The sequence below is a fragment of the Microcaecilia unicolor genome, chromosome 4, assembly GCF_901765095.1.
Source record: "Microcaecilia unicolor chromosome 4, aMicUni1.1, whole genome shotgun sequence".
Taxonomy (NCBI): Eukaryota; Metazoa; Chordata; class Amphibia; order Gymnophiona; family Siphonopidae; genus Microcaecilia; species Microcaecilia unicolor.
Genome location: NC_044034.1, coordinates 151,845,240 through 151,860,369, shown reverse-complemented (window position 1 = coordinate 151,860,369; position 15,130 = coordinate 151,845,240). Strand labels below are relative to the sequence as shown.

General features: G+C 42.7%; 1 protein-coding gene across 1 annotated transcript in view; it reads left to right on the top strand.

Moving 5' to 3' along the window:
- SHANK2 (SH3 and multiple ankyrin repeat domains 2) overlaps nt 1–15,130 on the top strand; it is an 846,275-nt gene that overhangs the window by 757,549 nt on the left and 73,596 nt on the right. The window contains 1 exon segment of the mRNA XM_030200750.1: nt 6,853–6,983. Coding sequence (XP_030056610.1) covers nt 6,853–6,983 — 131 coding nt within the window.

The window sequence follows — 15,130 nt, the reverse complement described above, 5'->3', positions numbered from 1 at the left end:
TGCACAATGGTTCAGCAATCGATTGTGAGGTAAAAGATGGCAAGTTCTGTTTTTATTTATATATAACTACTATATTTATTATTTATTTGTTGGGCTTTATTAACCGCCTTTATGAAGAGATTCACCCAAGGCAGTGTATGGCAGGTACCGTTTAACATAAAACTTACAATTTTATTAACAGCATAACAATAGTATAATAACTAAGAATAAACATAAATACAATAAATTAGGTAAACTTGAAAACAGTAAATTGAAACCTAATAATAGAACTACCTTGAAACTGTATAAAAAAATATACACATTTAACAGCACTGGAATTCAAATAACAGAGATATAATACAGTGTTAATATATTACTAATGATACACCTAAAAAGCACACATTAGTACATTCAACTAACAAGGATATAATGCTAGAGGTTTTCTACAATACGGCTTCCTGGGGGAAGCCACTGCTTGCCCCAGGACTGGTAGCATGGAATGTTGCTACCAATTGGGTTTCTGCCAGGTATTTGTGACCTGGATTGGCCACTGTTGGAAACAGGATACTGGGCTAGATGGACCATTGGTCTGACCCAGTATGGTTGTGATTATGGCTTACAAAAAAAACACTGAACAATTCCACATAAAAAGTTCAGCTTAAACCAAAAAAATGTGGAAGTAAGCTCTAACCTTGATTAATAATTTCCCAACACCTTGGGAAATTAGTGAACCTTTTTTTTTTTTTTTTAACTCTTCTTACTTCCTTAACTTTTTTTTTTTTTAACTTTTAATCATTTACTAAAAAGGAGGAGAAAAAGCCTCAGCAGTCATAGGTTAACACTGTGGGAACTGGGCACTGTTCATATAACCCAGTAAACTCTCAGCATGAGAACCACAGCTCCTTCTGATAGACATTCAAATATTTGAAAGGTATTAATCCGCAAACAAACCTTTTCCGGAGACGGGAAGGTGGTAGAACTAGAGGACATGAATTGAGGTTGAAGGGGGGCAGACTCAGGAGTAATGTCAGGAAGTATTTTTTTCACAGAAAGAGTGGTAGATATGTGGAATGCCCTCCCGCGGGAGGTGGTGGAGATGAAAACGGTAATGGAATTCAACATGCGTGGAATATTAGAAGGAATGGATCTACAGAATCTTAGCGGAGATTGGGTGGTGACGCCGCTAATTTGGAAGCAAACCAGTGCTGGACAGACTTCTACGGTCTACTACGCCCTGATCATAACTGAATAGATATGGATGGGCTGGAGTGTAAATTTTAAGGAGCTTCGGTATTAGCTTCAGAACTGTTAGTACAAGAATAGTGCTGGGCAGACTTCTACGGCCTGTGTCCTGAGAATGGCAAGGACAATCAAACTCGGGTATACGTATAAAGTATCACATACCATGAAAAATGAGTTTGTCTTGTTGGGCAGACTGGATGGACCATTCAGGTCTTTATCTGCCATCATTTACTATGTTACTATGGTCTGACAGACCAATCATCGGCAAAAACCTCCCAACACTCTTTTTAATTTCTTCAAAATTTTGCAGCAAACATATAATATAATTGCATTTCTGATGTCTTTTGTCACACAGCAAAAAAAAAAAAAATGCACTTGTGCTCCGATGTCATCCCTTACCATATAGCTGAGGGACTAAGAGCAGATATAATCTGTACCACGCATCTTGTTCCCATCATATAAGGTCACAAACGTCATAAAGTAGCCCAAGTTGCATAATGCTTAACACCCTTGCTTCCTAGTTTAAATTGATGTTTGCCAACTGACTGTTTTGCTCACCACTTCGACCAGGGCTGGCTTAAACCATTAGGCAAGATTAGGCAATCACCTAGTATTGCCAACTCTGTTTCCACTTCAGGAGTACTAGTGAAATCTCACATGAGATTTTTTAGTACTGCAGGTGTTTCAAGAGATCTCTCTTTCTGTTTTGGCATAAGACTATGAAACATCGTATTGGCTTCACAGATACATTTTGACAACTGATGCAGGCCATTAGGCCGAAACACAGCCCCTTTAGTGTCCTTTGTTAGTTTAATAAGAATCATTATAAATGTTGTTATTTCACACTACTCTGGGTGCTGTGACTGCTCTCCACTGTGTGGTTTTCTTGGACAATTTTCAAGTTGTCCATTTATCGGAGTAAATGAATTTTGGAAATTGCTCATTTGTTATATATAAATAAAGTTTCATGTTTAAAAGTATGATGTACCCTTGCACATTTTTATAGAATGGTTATGGGATAATCATATTATTGAGTTAAATCATCAAAATCTTGAGAGGGGAGGCAGGCTAAAGACCTGAAAATCAATTAAGAGGGGACATGAGGCTGAAAGTTTGCTGAGGGTGCCCAAACCACTTGCACCATGTTGCTGTGTACCCCACCCTTGAAGAACAACCAGAACTGTGTCTGGCCCACTGCAAGTATGGAGAAGATAGTTCTGATTTCCCTAAGCTAGTTGGATTCGTCCCCCTGCTTACAAATAAAATGGTTTTGCTATGTCTTAGCACCAGAGACCTCTACTGATGTACTTGGTTTCAGAATATTTGTTTGGGGGCATGAGTCATTAATATATGTTGGATTCCTTCTTTAAATAGAAATGTCAAGTCCTATTTGTAACCTGCTTGTATTTTTATTTTTAGTGTTCAACAGAAAGCCAGTTCACATACCCACTAATTAATTTTATGGTCTATTGTCTATATGGTTTTTTCTGTCTTTTTCTTCTCGTACAGAACAAATACTATCTTTTATTACCATTTCCAAACCATGAAGTCATCTTAATTTTTTTTGGTGATTGAATCTACTACTTGTGTCACATGAAAACTTAAATAATATGTAGTGCTGTGTAACTTCTCTCCTCATTACTCCTTGCCAAGAATGAGAAGAGCCTTGATCTCTTCAAATGCAAGTGTTCCCCTTGCTTAGCTTTGTGATGTTATGTGATTCTGTTCCTGACCTTACTGTAACTATAAAAAGATTATGATGTCACAAGTGCATTATTCTGGGTTTCTTTCTTGAGCCATATTCTTGCTTACTGTCAATCAAAAAATAAACTGGCCAATATTCAGTGCATAGTGGTCAGGGATTTTATACGCTTACTGCTGATGACTGATTTAGCCCTGGATATCAATGCATTGAAAATCTGAGGCTAAATGATTGTAAGGAAGTCACCAGCGCTTATGTAGGTCCCAGCCAATATTCAGCCATGACCTGTAAAAGACACGTTTGTGGGGCCCCAGCTGAATATCAGCCAGGACCCACATAAGGTACCCTCTGCTCCTGGAAATCCCCCCTCCCTCTGCAAACCCGATCCCTCCCTCCTCCCACTCCACTGGTATTTAAGGGCAGACCGAGGCCCCCCTGCCCACGCAGTAGGCCCCCTGACCCTCTTGTAATTACCTGGTGGTCTAGTGGGGTCCTGTAGGGCAGGAGTGATGCTCATCTCTTCATGCCCATCCCAGCATCTAGTATATAATGGCTTCCACAAATCTCTAGTGGCAACCGCGTGGTACGTCATGAGTACTATGAGGCTTACACTAGTTGTGGACAGATATACACTGGCTGTCCTGACTACTAGTGGAAGCCTTGCAGTATTTGTTAAGTACCCAAAGCGGCTACCATCTTACATTGGCTACCCTGACAGGCAGAGCTAGTGGGCATCGCTCCTGCCCATATGACCCCCACTAAACACCAGGTAATTTACGGCCTGAGGGGGCCTATGGAGATGGGGGGGGGGGGGGGGTCCCTTGATTAGCCCTTAAATACCAGCAGGGTGAGGGGAAGGGGCAGCCTTGACAATGATTGGACATGACATGGATGCTAACCGGGCAACGGTCATATTCAGACTGGTGCCCAGTTAGCTTTGCAGCTAAAGTTAATGCAGCTTTTTGCTGTTCTAACTTTTGTTGCTTACCTAACCAGTAGCAGTCTGAATATAGCCACTAACCGGTTAGGACCCGGCTAATCCCTGCTCCACCCAAGTGCTGCCCACATTCCACCCAGGACTAACCAGACAATGCAGGAGAGGTCTGTGATAGAGAGTTGCATACAGACAAAAATTTCACCCATCCCCATCCATCCCCCGCTGGAATCTGACCCATCCTCGCCCATCCCCACTGGAATCTCTTCCATCCTCGCCCATCCCTGCAAGTAATCTCCATCCCCACCCAACTTGTGGTAAAATAACGCAACTTAACAGTAGAGCCTGCTGATAACGTCCTCTCTCAGTGCTTATGGTAGTGGTTCCCAAACCTGATTCTGGAGGTACCACAGCCAGTCAGGTTTTCAGGATATCCACAATGAATATTAATGGAGAGATTTAGATGCACTGCCTCCACTGCATGCAAATCTCTCTCATAAATTTATTGTGGATATCCTGAAAAACCGGACTGGCTGGGGTGCCAACAGGATCAGGTTTGGGAATCACTGTTTTATAGAGATTTTGAATGCTATCAACCATATCCATTAATTTTTGTTAGTGCTATTATAATTGCCATGGCACAAGGAAATGATAGGTAGGCTGGCCTGGCACTACACTTCTGCGGGATTTCTGCAGGACCTGCATCCATTCCCACAGGAGTTCCATGGATCTGGAGGGGATCCCCATTGGAGTCCCGCAGAAACTGCAGGATTCCTGTTAACCCTGTTCCTGTCAACTCTCTAGTCTGGGGTGATGTTCAGTGGCACTGTCTGGTTAAATCGCTTTGAATATCAGGCCAAAAATGCTAATTAGAATACCATAATATATATAATCACAGAAGTTGGCTTATATGTTTAAATATTGCGCTTGTCTTATTATATAATAGCACAAAATATAATCGCATGAACAGATGTATCTTGAAAGCATTTGCATTCTGCTTGGCTGGTAATACTGTGGGTTTTCATAGCACTCTTAACTTTTGGAGAGGAGTTAATAGGATGTGTTTAGATTGGGGGAGTAAACTAGGGGCTCATTTTCAAAGCACAGACTTACAAAGTTCCATAGGTTACTATGAAACTTTGTAAGCCTAAGTGCTTTGGAAATTCCCCTCCACGTGTACTTTGATTTCCACATGCACATGTGGTATTCTGCCCTCTGTTCAGCTACCCTTGCAGGACAGGTGCACTTTCTTGGTGGCTGCCAAGTTTCAAAGGAAGATCATGGGAGCTGTCCATTACTGTCCCCTGGATGTTTTGATGAAGGCACAAACAGGTTTTATCACAGCTTTAGGGCTGTATTGTTCAGGGAAGGGACAACAGCATAATTGATTCACCTGGTGAAGCACAAGTATCATGAGCAGTGACGTAGGAAGGGGGGGGCGGTGGGGCGGTCTGCCCGGATGCACGCTGCTGGGGGGGTGTCGTCTCCGTTGGTTCCTTGCTCCCTCTGCCCCGGAACAGGTTACTTCCTGTTCCGGGGCAGAGAGAGCAAGGAACCAATGGAGCCGACGCAGCTCCCAGCGACGTGGGTTCAGGGGCGGATCGGCCCTCCCGCCCGCTCCTTGCTGCCAAAGTAAGGTAAAATGTGCTTCGGGGGGGGGGGGGTGCACGCCAGAGGAGGGGCACATGCCAAGGGGGGGGGGGGGGCGCCGCGCGGCGGTGATCTGCCCCGGGTGCCAGCCGCCCCCGCTACAGCACTGATCATGAGTACTAATCTAATCCAGTTCTGCATTCACACTTTCCAAACTCCGCTAACAATTCACAAATGAAAGCGTCCCAGTATTCTTTATAAGGCATTAAAACATGCAATGAAGATTACATTTGATATAGTCATTTTATTATATATATATTTTTTTGGCTAGCCATAGAAGAGACAGCGGAGGGGAGATATGATAGTATATAAAATAAGCAGTGGAGTGGAAATGGTAGATGTAGTGCGTTTTTTCTAGCAAAAAAGGTGCCGGTACTCAAGTGCTAGGCCACCGTTCGGTGGGGGGAGGTGGTAATCACTGAGGGATCCATCCCACAATAGCCAGGCCCCCTGCAACCATTCACAGAACCTATGACAAGGCAGAATTGGTTTGTAGAGCCTGAGCTCTTTCATTAAAACTTGGAGTTCATGGGTCAATTTTAGCAGACAATGGAAAATGTGCTGGTACTTGGTACCCCCTCAAAAAAAGCCCTGTGTAGATGTCAATCACTGGTATACTCTTTCCAAAAATAAAAGGACTAGGGGGCATGTAAGGAAGCTACTAAGTAGTAAATTTAGAACAAATCGGAGAAAATATTTGTTCACTCAACATGTAATTAAACTCTGTAATTCGTTGCCAGAGAATGTGGTAAAAGCAGTTAGCTTAGCAGGGTTTAAAAAAGGTTTGAATCATTTCTTAAAAGTCCATAAGCCACCATTAAGATGGACTTAGGAAAGTTCACTGCTTCTTCCTAGGATAAGCAGCATAAAAACTATTTTACTCTTTTTGTACATTGCCAAGTACTTGTGACCTGGACTAGCCACTGTTGGAAACAGGATACTGGACTTGATGGATCTTTGATCTGTCCCAGTATGGCTATTCTTATGTTCTGATGTTCACAGTGCGGCTTCTAGTAACTAAATAAATCTATCACTATGTAAAACCATGATCACGGGGAAATTTTTTTTCTAAAAGTTTTCTTTCCATTTTCACGTAGATATGAAACCTTCACATATTGAGGGTTGGAAGAAGAGGATTGTTTTTCCAAGCCACACTAAGTAAACACTAAATGCATGCAGCCTGTAAAGCAAAGCATGAGCTTTATGCAAGAGCAAGAAAAAAATTGTACGATGCACAGTATGAAGCTGAACTCGTGTATTTTTACCAAGAAAAACCTCATTCTAATACTCATTCAAACTTTACCCCACTTTATATTTATATTTGTGAATATCTCTTATGTTCCAGATAAAGTGGATGAAACAACATCAGTTTCCAAGCCTTTGAGACCTGTGGAAAATGTGCCATCAGAATCTAGAGTAGCAACAATTAAACCACGCTCTTCCAGCAGATGTTTGCCGTCAGTTACAGATGTGAATGTGAGTAGTAGCAACCATGTGAAAGAGCCTATGTGATACTGGGTCAAAGTGGAGAGGCACTGAACCTTGTAGCTCAGTCATCATGGAATGAGTTTCCATAGAAATCATGGCTCCCACATTTCTCCTAAAATTAATACTTTGCAGGGCTAAATGCCCTCTGTGTCTATACACCAGTAACATAGGAAGCTGGATGCATGGTATGGTCAAATGGGAATTGTACGGCCATTCCTTTTCTCAGACCTTGCAGACCCCATCAGTGTTGCCATTAGGGCTGTACCAAATATTAGAATTTGATTTGATTCGGTCCCAAATACATTATTCATATTCGGCCAGTGATTTAAATTCAAATACGAATAATCTAGAGCTCTACTGTGCTGAATCTTACTGAAATAACACTTGATCTTTGATTTCATGTTGCTGCTTTTATTATTTGTTATGTTAAAGCTCAATGTCCATTATTCGCATTAGGCCAGATTATATATATGACACCTAAAAAATCTGCATGGTAAACATTTCCACCTAAGCATATTCTATAAGCGGTGCCTAGATTTAGGTGCAGTATATAGAATATGCTTAGGCAGAAATCCTAGAGCCTAAAACAACACATGTCCATTTAGGCCAACAAAACGTGGTCTAAATCTCTGGGTGTAGATTTTCACATACTGGGCCATGTTTTATAACTGTGCACATAAATTTTGGAATGTCTACAAAATACCCATAGCCATGCCCCTTTTGAAGTGCATGCATTAGAATTTAGACTCAGTTCATTACAGAATACGCTTAGTGAGTTGTGTGTGTAAATTCTAATTATCACCAATTAGTGCTCATTAATGCTTGTTAAGTGCTGTTATCAACACTGATTAGCTTGTTAAGCCAATTAAGTTGTGCGTGTTGTTATAGAATACGCTTAGATTGCGGCACGGATCTCTAGGCACACTATATAGAATCTGGGGGATTCAGTATTTGTATTTGGCCAAATAACATTTTTAATTATTTGTATTTGGCCGAATAGTAAAATATGCTATTTGATACAGCTCTATCTGCCATACAGGCAAAAACCCTATTAGAATCTGTTTCTGTAAGAATATTTGGATAACATGATGGATAGATAGATATGTACATGAACTGTTCAAATAATGGACCTGTTTCAAGACTAAACATTGTTTTGTTCAAGCTGTAAATTTGCAGTGAATCTCTTTGAGATAACTTCTTATGTGTTTGTCATTAGTATGTGTGGTCATTAGTAACAGTGGTCCAAGCTAAAGGCTGCTATAAATATGGCAACTGATCTTTTTGTGAGGAAAGTAACAAAACAAGAGAAGCAGGAAGCCTATGTGGTTCTCCAAACAAGTAGCTGAAAAAATAAGAGCAAAAGAGGCTTTGGTCCTGGGGAACTGAGGAACTGAGTTCGATTCCCACTTCAGGCACAGGCAGCTCCTTGTGACTCTGGGCAAGTTACTTAACCCTCTATTGCCCCATGTATGCCGCATTGAGCCTGCCATGAGTGGGAAAGCGCGGGGTACAAATGTAACAAAATAAAAATAAAATACAAAGAACGCAACAAGAGGATCACAGAAAAGATTATTGGATTAAACTGAAAGAAGCAAAGAGGGAAATACGGCTAGCAAAAGCGCGAGTGGAAGAAAAAATGGCTAGAGGTGACAACTTTTTTCAGATATATTGAAGAAAGGAGAGGGGATAGGAATGGAATTGCGAGACTGAAAGATAATGAGAATGGCTATGTGGAGAGTGATGAAGATAAAGCGAACGTGCTAAATAATTATTTCTCTTTGGTGTTCACGGAGGAAAATCCTGGAGAAGGACCACAGTTGGCTGCCGAGGGAACGTCTGGGAATGGAGTGGATACTGTACTGTTTACGGAAGAAAAAGTTTATAAACAGCTGGAGAATCTGAAGGTGAAGAAAGCTATGGGGCCGGATGGGATACATTGCAGGATACTAAAGGAGCTCAGAGAGGTCCTGGCGGGACCTCTTAAAGATTTATTTAATAGATCTTTAGAGACGGGAGAGGTTCCGTGAGATTGAAGATGAGCGGATGTGGTCCTTCTTCACAAAAGTGGAGACGGGGAAGAAGTGGGAAACTACAGACCGATAAGTCTCATGTCGGTGGCAGGAAAAATAATGGAGTCGCTTCTGAAAGAAAGGTTAGTTAACTTTCTAGAAGCCGACGGGTTACAGGACCCAAGGCAACATGGCTTTACCAAAGGAAAGTCCTGCCAAATGAATCTTACTGACTTTTTTGACTGGGTGCCCAAAGAACTGGATGAGGGACGTGCGCTAGATGTAATCTACTTGGACTTCAGCAAAGCCTTTGATACGGTCCCCCACAGAAGACTTGTGAATAAACTGAAAGGGTTGAACTTAGGACCGAAAGTGGTGAACTGGATAAGAAACTGGTTGACCGACAGGTGGCAGAGGGTGGTGGTAAATGGAATCCGCTCGGAGGAAAGGAAGGTGAGCAGTGGAGTTCTCAGGGGTTGATGCTGGGACCTATTCTGTTTAATATATTTGTGGGAGATATTGCTGAAGGGTTGGAAGGAAAGGTGTGCCTTTTTGCGGATGACACGAAAATAGCCAATAGAGTGGATACCCTGGAGGGAGTAGAAACGATGAGAAGGGATCTCCGAACCTTAGAAGAATGGTCGAGGGTCTGGCAGTTAAAATTTAATTGCATTCATTCAATGTACTCCAGACTAGTATTTAAATCTAGTTGTTATTTATTAAACAACTTATGTCCACAATCCTTCATACTAACTTCGATATTCACATCCACTCGGTTGGCGAGTGGATGTGAATATCGAAGTTAGTATGAAGGATTGTGGACAGTTTAATAAATAACAACTAGATTTAAATACTAGTCTGGAGTACATTGAATGAATGCAATTATTGAGTTAGTACTCTTATTATAGAATTATAGAATATTACCCTAATTGATTATTATAGTTAAAATTTAATGCCAAGAAGTGTAGAGTGATGCACTTGGGTGTGGAACCCAAAAGAGAGATACCGGATGGGAGGGGAGAGATTAGTAAGCTCGACTCAGGAGATAGACCTTGGGGTGTTGGTGTCAGAGGATCTGAAGGTGAAGAAACAATGCGACAAGGCGACGGCCGTGGCCAGAAGGATGCTAGGCTGCGAAGAGAGGGGCATAACCAGGAGAAGAAAGGAGGTGTTGATGCCCCACTTGGAGTATTGTGTTCAGTTTTGGAGGCCGTATCTGCTAAAGATGTAAAAAGACTGGAAGCGGTGCAAAGAAAAGCTACGAAATGGTATGGGATTTGCGTTGCAAACCATACGAGGAGAGACTTGCTGACCTGAACATGTATACCTTGGAGGAAAGGAGAAACAGGGGTGATATGATACAGATTTCAAATATTTGAAAGGTATTAATCCGCAAATGAACCTTTTCCGGAGATGGGAAGGCGGTAGAACTAGAGGACATAAATGAGGTTGAAGAGGGGCAGACTCAGGACTAATGTCAGGAAGTATTTTTTCACGGAGAGGGTGGTGAATATGTGGAATGCCCTCCCGTGGGAAGTGGTGGAGATGAAAACGGTAATAGAATTCAAACAGGTGTTTAGAAGGAATGGTTCCGTGGAATCTTAGCGGAGATTGGGTGGCGACGCCGGTAATTGGAAACAAAACGGGAGCTGGGCAGACTTCTACAGTCTATGCCCTTATTGTGACTGAATAGATAGGGATGGGCTAGAGTGTAAATTTTAAGGGCCTTCGATGTTAGCTTCAGAACTTAGTACAAGAACAGTACTGGGCAGACTTCTATGGTCTGTGCCCTGAGAAAGGCAAGGACAAATCAAACTCGGGTATACATATAAAGTATCATACCATATAAAATGAGTTTATCTTGTTGGGCAGACTGGATGGACCGTACAGGTCTTTATCTGCCATCATTTACTGTGTTACTATCCATCTCATTTTCGAAAGAGAATGGCGCCCATCTTTCGACACAAATCGGGAGATGGGCGCCCTTCTCTCAGGGGCACCAGAATCGGCATAATCGAAAGCCGATTTTGGGCATCCCCAACTGCTTTTCATTGCCGGGACGGCCAAAGTTCCTGGGGGCGTGTTGGAAGAGTAGCGGGGGCGTGCCGGGGCCTGGTTAAGAGATGGCCGGCTTCAGCCGATAATGGGGAAAAAATGGGCATCTCTGGCGAGAATTTGGTCCCTTTTTTTAGGTCCAAGTCACAAAAAAATGCCCGAACTGCCCAGATGACCACCAGAGGGAATCGGGGATGACCTCCCCTGACTCCCCCAGTGGTCACTAACCCCCTCCCACCCTAAAAAAAAACAACTTTAAGAACTTTTTTTGCCAGCCTCAAATGTCATACTCCGGTCCATCGCAGCAGTATGCAGGTCCCTGGAGCAGTTTTAGTGGGTGCAGTATACCTCAGGCAGGCAGACCCAGGCCCACCCCCCCTACCTGTTACACTTGTGGTGGAAAATGGGAGCCCTTCAAAACCCACCAGAAACCCACTGTACTCACATGTGGGTGCCTCCCTTCACCCCTTAGGGCTATGGTAGTGGTGTACAGTTGTGGGGAGTGGGGTTTTGGGGGGCTCAGCACCCAAGGTAAGGGAGCTATATACCTGGGAGCAATTTTTTTTTAATTTGTAGAAATGCCCCCTAGGGTGCCCGGTTGGTGTCCTGGCATGTGAGGGGGACCAGTGCAGTACAAATCCTGGCCCCTCCCATGACCAAATGCCTTGGAGTTATTCGTTTTTGAGATGGGCGCCCTCAGTTTCCATTATGGCTGAAAACTGAGGGCGCCTATCTCTACAGCTGGTGATCTCAGCATTTGAACCAAATGTTGAGATTTGGGCGCCCCCAACCGTATTTTCGAAACGAAAGATGGACGCCCATCTCGTTTCAAAAATATGGTTGGCCCCGCCCCTTCGCGGCGCTGTCCTTGGAGATAGGCACCCTTAGAGATGGCCAGCCCCATTCGAAAATGCCCCTCCACGTGTGTATGTGGTTATTACAGTCCTCTCTCCTGAAATGGCAACTGCAAATATTTAATGACCCATTTTACCTGATTTGTTGAACGTATGGTTCTAATCAAAAACAGTTTCAGATGTTATTAAAGGAGCAAAAGGGAGGTTTAACTTTAGAGATGTATTCATGTTTGAACTCTTTGTGTACTGAGAGTTAAGTCTTCAGCAAATATGGTCATTTTGCATTAGTTCAATTTAATTTAAATTTACTTTACATTTACATGTAGAACAAGACCAAAGCAGATCACAACATGAAAGAAATATAAAACATTCCAACATACAAAATTGTAAGAATACAATTAAGATATTATATTTATTTTATTTATTAGGATTTATTTACTGCCTTTTTATTTTTTTTATTTATATTACATTTGTACTCCGCGCTTTCCCACTCATAGCAGGTTCAATGCGGCTTACATATTATATACAGGTACTTATTTGTACCTGGGGCAATGGAGGGTTAAGTGACTTGCCCAGAGTCACAAGGAGCTGCCTGTGCCTGCAGTGGGAATCGAACCCAGTTCCCCAGGACCAAAGTCAATTACAGCAGTAAAAATATTCAAACAACAAAACAAAGTATGGAATAGTATGTTATATTAATATAGGGCTCATTTTCAATAGAGAAAGACATCCAAAAATTGTCATAAAGCACCATTTGGACATTTTTCTTCTCAAAACGTCGAAATTGGTATTTTCAAAACCTGTTTGGCAGACGATTATCCAATTCTTCTGCAGTGCATCCAAATCACAAAGGGCATGTTGGGAGCATTTCAAATATGGGATTAGGGTGTGCTTAACACTTGGATGTTTTATGGCTATAATGGAATAAAACAAAAACGTCCAGGACTAAAACTAAGATGTTTTGGTCTAGACCTGTTTTCAGAATGAATAAGGCACAAAAGGTGCCCTGAATGACCTGATGATCACTGGAGGGAATCAGGGGTAACCCTCCCCTATACCCCCCTCAGTGGTCACTGACCCCCCCACCCCCAAAAAATGTAAATAAAAATATGACTTACCAGCCTCTATGACAGCCTCAGATGTTAAAGGCAGGTCTATTAGAGCAACTTGCAAGTTCCTGGAGTGGTGTAGTGGTCAGTGCAGTGCACTATGGAGTGGGGGACCCAGGTCCCTATCTCCCTCACCCTGTAACACTTGTGGTGGAAACTTGACCCCTTCCAAAGTCACCAAAACCCTACTGTACCCACATATAGGTTGCCCTCTTCACCGATAAGGGCTATTGTAGTGGTGTACAGTGGGGGACGGTGTGTTTTGGAGGACTCGGGGGACAAGGTAAGGGAGCAAAGGTGAGATGTGTACCTGGGAGCATTTTCATGACATGCACAGAAGTGCTCTCCTGGGATGTCTGGGGGACCAGTCTACTAAAAGTGCTGGCGCCTCCTACATCCCAATGGCATAAATCTCTACGTTTTTCACTTTTTTTTTCTTTCAAAAATGGACCAAAAAAACAAAACGTACAAAGCACAAAACCTTATTTGAAACAATATTTTTGAAAAAAAAAAAGATATACATTTTTTCTTTTTCAAAAATGACCTTTTTTCCTATTTTGATTTTGGACGTTTTGTGCAAAACATCCAAAGTCGGACTTAGATGTCATATCAAAAATGCCCCTGTGTCAACACAATACGTGAGAAAACATTTTCATAGACATGGTATATAACCATCATTAACACTTGCACCTAAATCCCATAAGAAAGTCGCACACACTTGCATATGTTTATTTCATGCCACCTGTCAGTTGCTTGAAGAGCCAGGTTTTGGAATATTTACAAAACTCCATACAATCTCTTAGCCCTTTTGAAAATGGAAGATGATTCCACAATTGAATGAGTACTGAAGAACTCTATATAATCTCAGATCATTAAGTTTCCTTGATCCCTGGGCACATATTCCACTACATCCATTAAATCAGAAGAATCTATTCTTATCCATGCTCTAAATCTAACTTAACATGGCTAACATTAGTTTAGTACATGCTGCTGTGCAAAGATTGTGGTGTTATGGAACGTGGCCCACTTGCTGGCCATTGAGGGGCCACATTAAGTGCTTTTAAAGAGTCCTGGGTACACCTCCTCATTTCTAGCTACAGATAGATGTTAGGAAATAGACAAGCAGAGAGCTACTGTAGAAAGAATGTAACAATGGGATTAAGAGCTCTACATTCAGGACATGGAATAGAACACAGCATGTCTGCCCATGTATTCAGGCTTTCTCTTAAAGTTGTTCTTTATAGCTAAACACAATAGGGGCAATTTTGCAACTGGTTGTCTCCGTTTAGATACCCCAGGCAGAAGCGTAGCTAGGTGGGTCGCCAGGGGAATGGCCGCTCCCCCAATGGACTTCCGATGGCACCGGCACCTATATTTGACGCGATCGTTCGTTGTTTAAAATATGTGCCGGCACTGTTGGCAGTCTGCTGTCCACTCCCGCAAGCTGGCTATGCTTCTGACCCAGGGACACATGGGAGGAGCCTGTTCTATAACAGATCCTGGACAGCCAGATAGAATACAAGCATAACCCGATATCTACATGTCTAACAACTACATGCCAGAAGTTACACCAGTCCTAGCAGTAGCATACCGAGTGCAGGGCGGTGTGGGCCCTCTGCAAGGGGTGTAGGGATCTGCCATGCGGCTGTGGCTCCACCGGTTTCCTTCTCCCTTTGATGATATTTTCTTTTCCGGGACAGGGAACTGTCAGAGCTGACAACTGCGCAACTGCTTCCAGCACCCACATAGAAATGATAAGTAGTAGTAAGAGCAATGTGCTGGGAGGGTGGAGGTGATGCACCGGGGGGGGGGGGGGGGGGGGGATGCACAGCAGCAATCCACCCCCAGGTCACAGCCGCCCTAGGAACACCACTCAGTCCTAGACCTTTTGTAAGTACAAGTTGCTAAATGCGACAGGGTACGTGTGTGATAGAGTATTCTGGATGTTATACACATAACTGGGAGCCCTGCCTATGCTGTACCCCCGTGTATGTCCCCCTTGCAAATATGTGCTATGTTAAGTAGATATCTGCAAAATAGCACTTTTGCACCTTAGTATTCTAGACATCTTCGTGCATGAGAGGTGTGTTAATGTGGGCACCTAAATT